The sequence below is a fragment of the Gymnoscopelus microlampas genome, assembly GCF_963454915.1.
Source record: "Gymnoscopelus microlampas genome assembly, chromosome: 9".
Lineage (NCBI taxonomy): Eukaryota > Metazoa > Chordata > Actinopteri > Myctophiformes > Myctophidae > Gymnoscopelus > Gymnoscopelus microlampas.
This window is the reverse complement of record NC_139946.1, coordinates 37389047-37405763: the sequence shown is the minus strand read 5'-3', so window position 1 is coordinate 37405763 and position 16717 is coordinate 37389047. Positions and strand designations below refer to the sequence as shown.

At 41.8% G+C, this 16717-nt stretch overlaps 1 protein-coding gene across 2 annotated transcripts; it reads right to left on the bottom strand.

The window, feature by feature from the left end:
- Positions 1–1054: 1054 nt before the first annotated feature.
- Positions 1055–15681, bottom strand: rnf11b (ring finger protein 11b). Of its 2 annotated transcripts, none has more exons than XM_084067073.1 (4): positions 15370–15681; positions 14609–15029; positions 3523–3692; positions 1055–2671 (listed from the first exon to the last, which is right to left on the bottom strand). In XM_084067073.1, the coding sequence occupies exons 2-4, from the start codon at positions 14732–14734 to the stop codon at positions 2500–2502; spliced, it is 468 nt and encodes a 155-aa protein (XP_083923199.1). In that variant the 5' UTR covers positions 14735–15029; positions 15370–15681; the 3' UTR covers positions 1055–2499. The 2 variants fall into 2 exon arrangements, with proteins under 2 accessions (XP_083923199.1, XP_083923200.1); XM_084067074.1 differs by having other exon boundaries at positions 15599–15663.
- Between the last annotated feature and the right edge of the window lie 1036 nt (positions 15682–16717).

Below are 16717 nucleotides of genomic sequence, written 5' to 3'. Positions count from 1 at the left end.
ACCACAACTTCCTTCCAACTGCCACATCTTGTCAGTTGGCCTTACCACAGCATTGACATAAATTGCTGGACCAGACAGAAAAACAGACTTTTCAAATAATGTAGGTGAACTTTTTTTTTGACAGGGCTATTGTTTTCACTGTCATATCTAATGATTTCTGCACCCAGCTGACATTACTAACATGTCACATATTACTCCCACTGCATTTATTTGTGCTATTGAGTCTGTTCTCCACACATTAGCAGCGAATAGCAACCCTCGCCCACATATGACCTAAGGCAATGGGGCTCCATCTTGACAAAGGAGATAAAAGCACAACATAAAAAGGGAAGAGAAAAGTAAAGTGGAAAACCAAGGCAATTACTTACTGCCACTTGCACTTCCCACAAAACACATAATTGACCTAGCGTAATGCACATCTGCACCCCACTTTTGCAAAAACTACTAAAGGCATGGTTCCAAACTGTCAGATTTGTACTGTTTGCTATTTTTCTTTGATTTTTTTATTTATTTTATCCACACTGTTGAGGCTCCAAGTACAAGAATTTCACTGAGAACAATGTTGCCACAGCTGTATTGTAAGTGCATTGTGACATTAAAAACCTTGAACCCTGTTCTTGATGAAGGGGATTTTTGTCCTGGATGAATTTAGAGTAATACTAGATTTATATATTATGGTAAACAGAGGTTTGGGCTATAGTCGCTTGTATAATTATTTGACCACAGGAAAACTTCAGTGATTTAAATGAATTATTGTAAAAATCATTTTCAACTAATTAGAGCAATTAAATTCTACATGTCCATGGCTCTCTAAACATCTCGTCAACATAAGGTTATTAATTCAATGCACAATTTGCCTGCATTTCCAGTTGCTCACTCAGTCTAGCAGTTGAAAACTCATTTGAAACTCGTGCAACCTGTGGCTAGCCCATCTTGCCGTGTCATCACCAGCGATATCAATGTTTGTTTTAGAACTGGTTCCACGAATAAGCGACAGTTCGACAACAACAGGATGCGATAGCGTACAACTAGAAACTGATTCCTTCCAATGAGAGAAGTTTCAAAGCCTTGTTCTCAGAATTACAAGGCTGTTTATATAGTTTACAGGACAGGGCTGGTGTTACATTTACAAAATATGGGGACGCTGCTCTTGGGACATACTATGGCAAGCATCACTGAGGTTTGAAAAAACATCATATTGATAGTGTACAGTATGTGGGCAAAAACGAACGTCCACCACTTCAACATTAAGTATTGTATGCATAATATGCTGAACTCATCCTCGAATCCAATGAGGAAGTGCAAATATTTATCTTGATTTGTATGAAATACATGTGCATCATTCAGATAGTAGACAATCCGTTAGCAGAACTCTTTGTGCTTTGGCCAATAATTTGCGGACTCACAGATGACCAACAAGTCATGAAAAACACAGCATATAGCCTCATAGTACTAGTATGCTAGCTATGTGTTACATTGGTGACTAAAACATACTTAAATTTGCCAGGACTTCCTTGTTTCTGTGTTGGTGAGGATTTAACAGAGCCCTTATGCTGACTGACAGAACAGATGCAGAACATATTCCACAAAGCCACAAACAGTCAGTCAGTCAACCAACCAACCAACCAACCAACCAGTAATGCATTTTGTTCTCACATATACACACGGACACATGTAGGCCTGCATGAAGAATACAAGTGGAGGCCTATCTTATGTCTTAAAATCACATATTTTCCTCAGTCTTTCAGCAGATAGGATTCTGTAGCAGGCATCTGTATTAGGGTACAGATATCTATTGTCTGTTGTCCAACAGGGTTTGCCTCCCTCGCTCTTGCATTAGGAGAGATTGTTATGTCATGCTTCAGTGTCCCAAGAAGCACAAAGCACTTTCTGATGGCGGTGGCTAGAAGTCCATTGCCCAGCATATTGCAAAAGTCCATCTGATCATAAGGGAAGTAAGTGTGTGTGTGTGTGTGTGTGTGTGTGTGTGTGTGTGTGTGTGTGTGTGTGTGTGTGTGTGTGTGTGTGTGTGTGTGTGTGTGTGTGTCCGCACTAAAGTGTATAAATTAGGAAATTCTGAAATTATTTTAGTTTCCCCAGCCTTCGTCGTCAATCCTCTCCTTCTGTCCTCTGTTGTCCTTTAAACCTCTGGACATTTAACACCCAGTCTCTTTGCCCGGCCACATTTATAACCCTCCCCCCTTTACCCACAGACAACCCTGTCCAGCAGGACTACCACTGAGGACCAGAAACAAGTTCACTCGCACACGCACACACACACACACACACACACACACTCGCCATCATGCCATGTCAGCACTGCATTCCAAGTGCAATTTTGACTCCATTCCTCAGTCTGTGGGTTCAGAGAGTGGGCTAATTGGACAGTCAGGCAAAACTAGTTTTTTTCTTCTTTTTTTTACCACCCAATGTGAAGGCTGTATATGTATGGGCATGTGCATGTAAATTGTCTGTATTCTGTGGGCATGTGTGTGTGAGTCAGTTGGTCTCGTAGGAGGAGAGGAGCGCCGCGTCCACGGGCTCCATGCAGGAGGGACATGTGAAGGACCTCATCAGCCAGTCGTCTATGCAATCCATGTGGTAGATGTGCATGCAGGGCAGGAACCTGATGGGGTCTCCGTACACAAAATCCATCATACAGATAACGCACCTACACAGGGGAACACAGACATAATTATGGATACATTGTTGTTTTTGTTGTTTTATCAGGTTGAACTCATCGGAAGATGTTGAATAACGAGATGACGTCCTGAGTTGGCAATGCAATCAGGACAACACACAAATGAAGGAGATTGGACTGAATCATCGACCAAAATTAAAACCAAATTAAAATATAAACCAAATTAAAATATAGCTAAATCAACTCGATGACATTTTTATTAAAAACAAATGGCGTACTTGGTTTTGTGATGTTGTACAGTAACAGTATATAGGCAGAACTGGGGAAAAAATGAGTTCATTTATGTGGCAAAAGAGTGACTTTGAGAGCTGTTTCACCGTATGTAAGGAGGAGATTATTTTTGGATTATCAATTTCTAATCAACGGCACAAGAAGTCTCACCAGTTGGACTAGTTACATCATGACAAGGTAAGTACACAACCCAAACCTCTAACAAAGTGTACTTATGCTTAAAGGATTAGGCTACTGATGTTACAGCTGAGTCCCTATAGCAGAACCACAACAACACAGAGACACTGTCCTATTTTCATCTCAACAGATTATGAATATTCCCTTTACAACTTCTGTCAGAAATGTCCCTAATGTCTCACACTCCGTAGGAATTGTAGCCACTGTGCCACACATAGTTTTGAAGAGAGTTGTGCTGACTATTTCTACATCCAGAAGTGTGGATAGACAAAAAAGTAGACAAAATGAAGAAAAAGAAAATAGACAAAATGAAAAATGGCTTGTACTTTGGAGAAATGCGGGCTGGGCACACTCGTTTCCATCTGTGAGATGTTATGTTTTAGGGAAGAGGGAATGGGCTCTGTCATACTCACTCTCTGATTTTCTTCTCAGAGCCGTCACGACCCGGGTCGTAGACCCCTTTGGGGAGGTGCTGGATGAGGCCGATGCGTTGGGCGATGCGGATCTGCTCCTCCTCGGTCAGCTGGGTGGCCAGACGGGTCTGGCTGGGCGTGGGGTGGTACACAGGCACATGGATCTGCTCCTGCACAAGGGGAAGTAGAGAGTGTTAACACGCGTCTCGTGAACTTGGATCAAAGCAGTGTTCCTCCTTTGAAGGCAATATTATTGTATTTAATAATTTTATACTTTCAAAAAACAGTCCGAGCTTGTAGACCGTCAAATTTCGCTATTTCTCAACAGATTACTTTACACAGATGAATGAAAACGATTCCGATGATTATGCAAAATAATTGCGATGATCTCAATTAATGTAAATCAGGTGATTATGTAATTATTGTGACATGTCTAATTATAGTTTGGGTGCCATCTTTGTTTGAAAATCAGTAATTAGTGATAAGCACTCCAGATTTTGTTGAGTCAATGTAATGGGCATGTGTGTATGGCATTGTATGACATTAGCCTTACACGCATGCTGGACTTACTGGGCTTTGCATGAAACATCCATTGTGTTGCAATGAATTGATCAAACTTGCTTCTTAAACATATTTCAAATGTGCTTCTTGACCAAAACCAATTCCTGTATGTAGCTACTACATTCTGAAAATCAAGTATTTTATGTAAAAAGGGGCAGAACAAAACATGATAGAAAATTATACAGCAAACAAACTGCATCAAGTGGCAAGCGGGAAACAACATTTTAGCATAAACCAACTAGGTTCCATCATTTTGCCATGAGATTCATGCCGACTTAAAAGTGGGCAAGTGCACATTTCAGTCTGGTACTGTACTTAGGAGACAAGTGGAAATCCCCTGCATATTTTGTGTGCAAAAGGGTTAGAAGAACAATAAGCCATGTTATATTTGGAGAACTTGCTAGTCAGCCCTCTCTTCACCAATACAAGAGTTTAATTTTTGAACTACAACAAAATGCCTCACTTTTCTCTCTCTCTGAGAGTCAACATTCTTGACGGTACACAATGAACTGAATCCCTTACTTGCCAGCATGAGCAGAAGAAACCAGTACCTAACATCAAACTTTCTCTCTTAAATGGGACAAAAGCAGACTAGCTTCAATACTGAGAAGGAGGATATAGTGAGCCATATCAAGAGTTCACCCCTGAAGAGGGCTTAGAGTGGATTGGTTGGAGTGCGGCTGGTTACACACTCAAACTACTCAGATGACTGTGAAACAATAACATATTTTGATCGGCATAGATATAATTATTATTTATGTTATTTCAGTAGGAATTTGCCCCTGCAAAAAGATAGTGTGTGGGACTAAAAGGCTTACAATGACTATCATTTATTATGCATTGGCCAAAATAACATTTCTGCCCGTTTTCCAGAGATGTTTGAGCCAGTGGGTGGCAGTGTTTCCTTAAACACAACTAACAGTCAGCAGAACAGTACACTTCATTGGCTACTTCACTTCTACAGACAGACAGTACAACAGTTCATTGAAAATAGCAGCGAGGTTTGTCTATTAAGACAACATGGGCGAACAGTAATAATGATGCAAAAAAAAGTGTTTCCAAACCACACTAAATTTCTTTGCCAATCTACAAGCTCACAATGTCTCATGAGCTTGTAGATGTGCTTGTCAAATGTTAGCCCCAGAACAGGGACGCTAGGGTTCAAATTGTTAACTTAGTAGGACAAGAGCCTGGTTCACATGAGCTGAGAAAAGCCCCTTTAGGTAACACCGACTGAAACAGATGTGGGAAGTGACAAGTCAAAAGACTCCCATCATGTTTGTCAGCAATGTCATTTTGAATGGAAGAGAGCACAGAATGACTTCAAATATAAGAAAATAAAAAGCATTACAATCATAGTAACCAACCCAGTTTCAGTATCAGAGTGTATTGAGTCAGACAGAGACACAATATAAACTCACTGCACACAATAGTGTCCGTTCATAATATTAGCAATGATTAATACCAGTATAACATGTTCTACCCGGCTTCCTTTCTCTGTCGGTTTACGGGGACTTCAGGCTTATTCACATCAATAAGGACTTCAGCCAGGCACAATTTCAACAATTAGATTTTTTTTATATCACTTGTCCTTGCATAAAGCTCAAATTGGCACAAACGGGAGAAAACGGCCCGTGGCTAGTGATTGGTCTGTGTGTGTGTGTGTGTGTGTGTGGAGGGGGGGGGGGGGGGGGGGGGTTCCCAATGTAAAACGAGTCACTTCCTGACTTGTCTACGTAATTGAAATACGAGTCAAATAGGACCCTGGCCAGACTGAGTAGCGAAGTGAGAAAAAGACGAACGTAGCAAATCAGTCTGGATTCCAGGCTAGTGATCTATTAGTGTTGTATGGATAGAACAACCAACCAACCAACTAACCAACCAACTAACTGACATTGCCATCATTAGAACCCCACTGCTAAAAAAAAAGAGTAGAAAAGATAAACAACAAGTATTTTGCACACCTGGTTCAGCTCAGGGACAGGTGCGTTGGTAGAGCAGACGTTTAGATAAAACAGAAGAACCCGCACACCGTCTTCACTTGCTCAATAGAGAATCCCAGAGGGATCATATCGTTGTTAGTGGTATAGAAGCTGAGCAGCTCCCACTGAAATTCTACCTGACACCATGTTGTTTACACTAACCTACCCTGCCTGAAAACACCACAGGATTGCTGCATAGCATGTCACTGATGTAGCAAGTTAGCAAGACGTATGGAGACCTACCTGCAATTGCTCATTAGTTTGTTTTTTACTTTTCATTGCCCAACTCCCCCCTGCCTGCATACTAGTCCAGTGTTTTTTTTATTTGGCCCCAAGGTACACCCATGGTCAAGTCACAATATCAAGAAAAATATAAAATAGAAATATGAGAATAATTGAAATTAAAAACTCTTGCCTATAATGACATGGCCAAAATCAGGACCCCATCTTTAAAAATGAGCGTGGAGAAATTACTAATATATTTAATTGAAAAAATATTCATTACTTTTTGTATAGTTGTATTACAATAATAATGTGTGGCTGTCACAAAATCCCAAGACACACCTGGACCTGTCTCACGGCAAACCACTTGGGGACTACTGCTGTCAAGTCCCTGTCAACCCACACTAATGGCCAAATGCCTCTACCACTGGCCACTTATTTTCACCTGGCACTGGGACTGAGACATTTCTCCAGGGGGAGAGTACTGTGCACGGAGGTTCATGCCATTTCTCCCAGTTCCACTCCCTGCTAAAACGACACCCTGACCAACCAGTCAATAGTGTGGTGACAAGGACTAGATTCTATGCCACCTTCCCACTCACGAATACTGCCAATTGTTTGTTTGCCCAGCCAAGCAGGAGGCACTGCTGCCGGGAATTGGTCCCAGGTCTCTGCAGCGAGGCAAGCGTTTTCCCTCTACACCACCCGGACGTCCCCGCTGGTCGTTGTTGATGTAATATGCTGCTGAATGAATCTCAAAATTACCAACACATTATGAATCAGTTAGATAAGTACTGTTGGTTTCTAAGCACTCGGCAGCACAAACAGCAGCGCTTACCATTTATGTTGGTAGGCACTAGACAGACATTTTGGTAGGCACTGGGCAGGCATAGCCATTTGTGAGCTGAAGTGCATAAACATGCATGGTTATATATCTTTTATTTTGAACTTGAAGTTCTTTTTGTTTCCCATTTTCAATAAAGCTATGCTTGTCAAGCAATTTGACGTTTCCAACAGTACTGCAGTACTAGTACTTGCAGCTCATATATACACACAACAACAGGTGCCAAGGCTAGCTAGCAGCCAGGTACTTCAGCAGTACAGCATTCAAAGCCATGACTCAGCACGGTTTTAGTAGCTGCGGCTTTGTCACGGCCGCCCTCTGTTCCTGTCCCCAGTCTGCTATTCTCCTGACAGCCGTGCCACTCGTCTGTGTCAAAAACAGACAGCAGCCATCAGCGAGGCCAGGGAATAAAAGCTATGGTAGCAGCTGTAGCTTGTGTGTTTGTGTTGGTGGGGAGGGGGACGACAACAGTGCTGCAGTCAGCAGCGCGTTTCTGTTAACTTGTCATAATGACTCTCTCTCTCTCTCCATGCATGCATGCATGCACGATGTCAGCTGGGCTGAAACAACTGTTCCATTAGATGACCTTAGGTTGACCAGAACAAGAACACAGAGAGAGAGAGAGAGAGAGAGAGAGAGAGAGAGAGAGAGAGAGAGAGAGAGAGAGAGAGGGGTGACAGTGACGGATAGCAGTGAAGAAGAGATGCATGGTGTCAGCTGGTCTGAGACAACTCTTCCATTGGATAAACTTGGGTTGACAAGAACAAGAACACGGAGAAAGAGACATTACTGAGGAGGGACATAGTTGAGCTATCTCTCATCTAACACTTAGTGAACTCTCATCTAACACTTAGTGAACACTAAGTGAAGGAAATGCAGAGAAAGGAGTCGGGGAAGTGATAAAAGATAGACAGGGGCACTCTCAACCCACAAGTTCAATACCGGCACGCAGTAGCTCTGGTCCCCACCCAGACATGCATACTTGGTATACCGACACACTGCCACTCACTCTTCCAACTCAGTCAGACAGACAGACAGACAGACAGACAGACAGACAGACAGACAGACAGACAGACAGACAGACAGACACCTAATTATCTGCAGCAGTCTTTGTATTGTCAGTGCTGATAAGGGCATGTCAGATAGAGAAAATCCAATATCCCAGATATCCCCTCTGTCTTTCTGCTTTATGGGCATCCCATTTTAAAACAACAGCTGATAAAGGAGCTGCCCTGCGGCACAGAAACGCTTTTACAACAAAACGTGTACACAACCCTAGTGTGTGTGTGTGTGTGTGTGTGTGTGTGTGTAGGAACCCGTCCAAAGTCGTTTAAATTAACAACTCAGTCTCTAGGCTTATGTGACAGGTGTGTGTTCCAAAATCGTAAATATTTATTTGCCATCATCATTATTGTGACCCAATTGGTGGAAGCAGTCAATGCTGTGCAATCTAAGCAGCATTGATGTGCTCTTATAGGAAACAACACCAGAAACTGAAGAGCTTGCAGGATCTGAAATCTTAACCCCCGGCCTAGGGCCCCACACAGTAACTGAACCCTCCAACGTGACCTGCAGACACCTGCACACAATGCCGAGTGCACAGCTGAACATGCACTCAGCATAGATCACACATTAACATACAGTCATAAAAAGGCAACAATCGGGAGAGAGAGGATGGACATTAGTATCACAGGAAGTGTTTGTTGATGTGATCACAGGAAGGGATGACGGTGAAGTTAACAGCACGTGTGTATCACATTATTTCATCAATCCCGTAAAAGCAGGAAGTCAATGCTACAGACAGTTTCTCTGCAGGCTTAGTATATTTAGCCCCCCATCGAGAATGTACAGTACACATATGAACCCTTTAACGTGTGTAAAAACATGCACACAAAAAATCTACATTCCGACACAGACTGGTGCATACTTGAAGAGGAAATATGAGGTCCTGGCCGAGAGCGTGAGAGGTAGACGCATCTTTCATGGGAAAAGCAAAATAAGTGCATGCTGACGTAAAACCAATGAGAAACCCAACCACCAACATTCTGTTTACCTAGTGGTCAACACCAAACAGGAAAACATGCAAGTAGTGACAAGCCAATGAAAATGAGTGACAGGGTAATGACTCTCTGCGGGTCTGCAGCACAAACCTCAAACAGCCTTTCATTGATACTTGATCCTTTGGCCGACATAAAGATCCTCTGACTCCTCTGACATCACTGTGGTGAATCGTTTTGAATTCCCCCTGTTTGAGCCTTCAGGAAGAGCACACGCTCTGTGGCAAAAGTGACTGACCTGCAGCACAATGCAGGTCAGTCACCCAGGCCCTCCGCCTCCAGGCCATAACAGAGGGTAGGCTCATTTGTCATCATAGTTCTGCATTGTGGATGAGCAACCCTACCCTTGCATGGCTAAAAGGGGGACCCGTCTAATCGCAATGACTAGGAGTAGTTTAAGTCTCCTGTCTAAGCTGGGAGGCCGACTACCTGCAAGGAGGTGGCCATGATAATAGCAGCATCTACATACACATATTAAATTAAAAAGTATGTAATTTTCAGCACCTCAATGTGTATACATTGGGACAAGTTCACATGTTTTGGGTTTCAACACAACAAAAGGTTTAGCACCAACGTGTTCTCAACGCAAGGGCTGCTTTGACATGGATTGTGCTGTGTTGTGTGTGTGTGTGTGGGGGGGGGGGATGTCATCACATGATTCTGCTCGCCAATATGTAATATATCTTCTTTACACTATGCATTGCTCTGAACCAATGCCATCTCTCCCACTCCCTTTTTATTATTGTTAGATATGCCACTACCAAGCTTCCATACTCTTGTTTTTCACTTGCTACCTCAACTAATGTTTTTTCCATTTGCTACCTCCTCAACTAATGTTTCCATTTCACAATCTGTTAAGTTACATTTTACCTACATTCATGTATAATGGTGGTTCTTGAAAAACATACATTTCAGTATGAATTAGTCTTGGAAATCTGTTTAGGGCATTAACCATGGTATTGGTATTAACTGGTGAATTGTGGGAGATTTTCCATTCATTAAGGGTAAAAATGGGAGTGGATACACACGTTCACATGCGCTTTATTCCTTTCCCGCCACGCTGTGATGTGTGAGGAAAAACAGGTGTATGTGTTTTTTCACAAATCTGAAGGAAAGAAAATGCAACTTTGTGCACACATCGATTTAACGTGAACGCCTCATCCCTTTTTCAAAATGCACTCTCAGCCGTTCAGAAATTCACTCTCGGCTTTCATCTCTACCTCTCACTCCCCTCTGTTCCTTCTCGCCTCCCCCTCCCCAAACTTGACAGCTCATTAGAAAGCACCTCTAAAGAAAACCTTCTCCCCTCACTTCTTCTTACTGAGTTGGCTGGGCTCAAAGCAAAGTGCTGACAGCAACTGGCACAGCAGTGTGCTTTGGTGATGGTCTCTCCACCACCACACACCCTTGTGAATGTTTTTGTGTATCCCTCAGGACACCAAACACCTCTGAAGGATCATTTAATCTCGACTTTGGCCAGGGCAGCGGGTGATGCTTTGCTGAGTCTTGGAAGTTGGACCATTCTCTAGAACCCCCCTCGTCCTCACAAATACAGAGTTGTCAGCAATGCAGAAAAGGGGAGAAACGGTGTGCGAGCGAAGTGGGTGCACATACATATCAAGTACATGGACACAAAAAAAAAAGAAGTGAGGGTCTTTTCATGTCGGCAACGTGTTTCAGTCAAAGATCTCTAGTCATAAAGCAGGCTGACAGCAGGCTTTGTGCCACACTGAATGTGATCAATACACTCCTGTCACTGCTCCCAATCTCTGACAGGGACGGGGGCATTTGTAGCTACACCAGGGGGGCTACAACACACATACAGCACACTCAAACACGCAGGGGTGCCTTATCTCTTGTAAGCCAGTCCCACAGTGATGAGTCAGCACTTCTCTTGCTTTCCAAATCACCACACACACTCAACACACAAGTGTGTAGGTCTGTGAGCAACATTCACACAAACATCCATTCCAGTCCACTCAGACACATGGGCAGATGGCGTATGTGAGTGTGCACACCACACGCACCGACTGCTCTCACAGTCACATTAGAACCAAACTAAACTGCATTGCATTTTCCTCCTCTTCTTTCAAGCCTTCCGAGGTGACACACCGATTTGAAAACATTTTGGCAAGCCAATTAATGGTCTGCTGGCCTAAGTGGTGAGCTCATATACATCTGACCTCATCCACTTAGCCCACAAACATCCATTCATCAAACAGTTTGGCCAATAATATGCATACTTTTAAAGGAAATTCTGGTCCCGTACAGTCCCATATATGTTGGAACTACGACTCAAAACACAAGCCTCTTAGTGCAGAAAGCCTCTCTGGGCACTTTTTCTTTTCAGCCAGGATATTACACAATGGCACCGGCACACACACAATCCCCAAACAGGCAAAGAGGAGCTCAGACCCAGATGGTGGAATTCCACTTCCCCTGATTCACCCCAGCCTCATAGAATCCCAGGAAACAGTCTGATAGGAGTCAGACTGACAGACAGGTTCAAGCCGGAATAGATTCTGAAACATAAGGTTGATTATGATGCATTGTGGCGGCGTGTGTACATGAGCTCCAATTCAATGCCAGGCTGATCTATTGTTCAATTGGTATGTCTGTCTACTCATTTCTGGACCAGCTGGATATTTCAGTCTAAAATTGCGTCATTTCAAACACAGGCCCCTGTGTATTCTGGCATCCAATATACAGAATACACTCAGACTAAAATTGGCCTGAGTTGAGCCTCCCCCACCAACAAAAAAGGTGTCCTGTGTCCTAGGCTGTCACGATCATATTTAACTTGACGCTTAATCTAATCTTAATCCCAAAAATAAATAATGATTTAATTATGTTAACATTGAAACAGATAGAATAAAAATTACATTTCTGTTTGGCTTTTAAGCTTCGTAAACAAAAATTGCACAGGGGAGGGCATATATGACAAATAACTTAGATATACAAAGAAATGACGGACAAGGACCCGTACCAAATAATAATCAAAATACATAATGTACCATGGCCAGAATAGGCCATATTTAATCATTTTATATGTATATATTTTTTTAACAGCAGAAATAGACGATCTACAAGCTCACAACGTGATGCATAGAAACGATTATGCAAAATAAATGCGGTCATTTCAAATAATTGCGATCAGGCGATTATGTAATAATTGTGACAGGCCTAGTCCTAAGCTGGGGTTTGAATGCTAAAGGTGCTGACCACTGCGGTCACTAACCCAACAAACTGGAGAGGATTTAAGACCCAGCTGGTCTGAAAGAGCCCTTTATGAACACAAAATTGATTGTTTCAACCGCTTCAACAGAAATCCTGCAATTTTCTGTCAGTGCAAACAAGTTATGACTTTCTGAATATAGTGGAAAGCTTAGTCAGGGTTCCTCTGAAGAATCTAAGCTGTGGCTTAAGCAGGGTTAGGTCTAAGTGCGTCAACATTTATCTTTCTATCTTCCCTCTATCTCACAGGGGCTGACTGGCTTGGCCTAATTACATACTGATGGCGTGCCAGACATGACATACTCTGGGCAAGTCCTGGACGTAAATGCATTACAAGGACTTCTGGCCCCAGTTCAGCTATTATCTTAACCTTTTATTCTGACAATCATTGATAATGATAACAATGAAGTTGAAAATGGCCAATAACCATGACCTGCAGATTTATGTGACCAGGGAATGTTCTACAGTAACCTTAGAATACCATTGGTCTGATTTAGTAGGTAAGTAAGTAATAGCTTAAAGTAAACATATAACCAATTTATATGTGTAGTAAAGTGTAAATGTACAACTTCAGAGGCTATCTAGTTTCATATTCAGGCCACATCTTTTAAATAAAATACCATAAATACAACTCTAGAGAAACTTTACTGAGCACAACATGCTGCACATGATGGTCAGTGAATCTGTTAGACTTAGAGAAGGCTACTGGAGAAGACTACTTGTTGTGTAAAAGTCAGCCTATCTGACATTTACACCTAAGTAGCCTTCTCCAATCAGCCATAGACGAGTTCTCATGCTACACTGACATGTAGTCGCTTTCAGTTTCCCATGCTCTAAAAACCTGTATCTTAAAATCTACAGATAATGCTTAGCTTGGCCCAGAGACATGTAAACTCCCCTTATGCAACACAAGCGACTTCTTAAAACAGGAGGGGGGGGGGGGGGGGGGGGAAACAAACAGAGCCTATATGGCATGGTTAACCATACATCATATATAATGGTATAATATCTATGGCCTTGTCATCTGTGGATGATCTAATTCTGGAACTAAAAACATCAGACAAACAAACAAGAGCTGTTGCCCCAGGGAGAATGATGAAGCAAACAGCTGATAAAGTTGTGACTGTCATTCCTCAAAACGGCCCTTTAAAAACAGAGAACTGTGGTGGGGCTTGTTTTATTGACTAGGGCCCAGGCAATAAGCAAATACCAGACTCTGTCCCACGTCGGTATAATTATGTGTGTACAGCACTTGGGCCAAAGAAAACAGCAGATTCACTTTGCAGAGTGAAGACTGAACAAACTAAATGATGAACTTTACTTATAGTCCCATTACATCAATGAAGGATTAATCATGTTATGACTGTGGTGAGTGGACACACTCAGACAGAACAAAGTCAATTAGTGTCAAAGCAAATAGGAGACAACAGGATCATGGGCTGTTTTTTTATTGGACTGCATTGTAGTATGTTGGACTTAAAAACAGTACAGTGTGATATCTTATCGGGTCAGTTAAGCATGGCTGTCTGTCTTCTCTCTACTGTATTCTCACCTCAAGAGGTGAGGCGATTACCAACAGATATGTGAGCTGGATTAAGACCTACCACATGCTATACCAAATCGGATACAGGATAGGTGGCCACTGTAGGGACATCTGGGCACCTCGATTAATTCCTCGATAATTAATTTTGTCCAAAATGTAAAAAAAAAAAAAAAAAAAGTATATTTGAAAAAAAGGTCTTAAGTAATGTAAAGTATACACATGATGTGAACATGCACATTACATCATTATCAGACTTAATTTTATCTTTCAACTTCTTGTTTATGCCCCAAAATGACTGGATATACAGGTTTTGTAGCAATTGTAGAAATATTAGACCTTAATTGTCGAATGTTTAAGCATGTTCTAATCATGTATACTTACTTACTTATACTAAAAAAACTTTTCCATTTTTTTTTCTTTTACATTTTGGACAAAATAGCCAATTTTACATCGAGGTGCCCAGATGTCCCTAATAGTGCCCACCTATTCTGTTACCTACCAAATCAAATGAGCCTAGTGTCTAAGGTTTATCTAATCTATAACTCTGAAATGTAACAACAATAAGACATAAGGGTCCATTCGGTCACATTTTGTACACCATCAGAGTTACATTAAACACACATAGTTGACCAAAGTTACCTACCTGGTAAGGGGGCGGTGGCTCCAGGTCGGGGTCCCCGGGGTCCCCGTAGCTGCTGGCCCGATCCGACTGGGACTCGTGAAGCAAAGAGATATCATCGGAGGTGGGAGATTTCAGACAGTTTCCCATCTTTCTCCTCCTGTCCTCTGGCTTCAAACTCTCTCTTCGAGCTCGCTCTCCCCGCCGATGTCTACTTTCCAACAGAAGTATAGATTCTACAGCTACGGGCCACGTATTTCACTGATCTTTCAGTGAATGTGTACGATGATGAATGATGATGATGATGCCAAGATATTAATCTATTGTGTTTTCCCTTTTCCATCCATCCACCCACGGCGACAGTCCTCTCCCTCCCAGCCAGAGCTTCAGGTTCAGTTCAACACCAGTGTTGCCATGTTTTGTGAGAGAAACAAGCAACCAGGTTCTAGGAAAACAAGCCCAAAAAGAAGCAACTTATTAAGGCCACATCGTGAGCACTTTTAAACCTATTATATGCATCGGCTATTTGAAAATATACGATTTACAAGCTTGTAAATCGGCTATTTTCAAAAACTCTTGCAATAAAATGTGGAATATTTGGATTAATTCATTCAACATTCTAACAACACAAATGTTCCCACTGGCCTGGGCACACAAACATTTTCATGAAGACATTTGAGAACCACTGGTTTAAATAATTACAACATTTGGAGGAAAAGCCTATAAATAAGCAGGTACACTTTAGAAACAAGCCCAAAAACAACCAATATTTACAAGCAACTTACCAGAAAAACAAGCCCAAAGTCGCTTATAATAAGCCGACATGGCAACGCTGTTCAACACAAACAAAACATCCTCCCAGCTACTAGCTGCACAAAGAGCTAGGCTGCTAACACTGGCTAGCATCCGTGGAACATTTATACTCGCACGTCGTTCAAACGACAACCGACACGAGTGTGCAAAAACCTATGTCCCTTGTGGCGGTAAAGTGGCGAAAATATTGATGTTTCTCACTTGAAATGACAACAGTAATTGCCGTTTTATTATTGAAGAAGAGAAGACCCCCCTGGCAGGGACTTTCCAACCTCCCGAGGAACGACGGAGGCTGGCAGTGTTGCCAGGTTTTGTGACAGAGACAAGCAACCAGGTCTATGAAAACAAGCCCAAAAGAAGCGACTATAGGCCACATGAGCACTTTAAACCTATATACGTTGCCTATTTGAAAATAGCCGATCTGCAAGCTCACAACGCGTCGCAACCCGCAACTAAACTACCCATATTTACAAGCAACTTTACAGAAAAACAAGCGTTATAATAAGCCGACATGGCAACACTGTGATGTAGCAACACGAAACCCCGCCCACTGTCACGCAGACCAATCGCATTTCTTCATCACAAGGAAGCCCTCGTGGAGCAACCAATCACGTCGCTGCTCACATTGTCGCTTGGTAAAAAACATAAACACAGCTACAACCAAGCAATGTATATTTGGAACTGTCTATTAATTCCACTGACTGATAGTGGTGGAAAGAGTACTCAAATGTTTTACTACAGTACAAGTATAGATACTGCAATGTAGAAATACTCTGTTACAAGTAAACGTTCAGAATTCAAAATTTACTACCAAAAGTAGAAAGTACTCATTATGCAGAATGTCCCATTTCACAAGTTTTCAAATGTATAAATTGTACACAAATCTTTTTATATAGGGCTGAAGTGATTAATGTTTGTAATAACAATCAAAATATACAAAGTAACTAGTAACTAAAGTTGTCAAATAATTGTAGTGGAGTAAAAGTACAATATTTGCCTCTGAGATGTAGTGCAATTCATTCTTCTATGACATTTTAACAGACCATGTATTGTGGAGTAGAAGTAAAAGTACTGCAAATTGGAAATACTCCAGTAAAGTAAAAGTACCTAAAAATTGTACTTTAAAGTACAGTACTTGAGTAAATGTACTTAGTAACTTTCCACCACTGGTGACTGATAGGGCTCTATTATCATCAACTATTGTGGAATAATCAATAACATATCATGACATATTGTTCTTTAGGTATTATTATACCCTTGCTTTAATTGTTCTTGCTATTCCAGTGACTGATAGGCCTCTATTGTCATCAATTATGATGG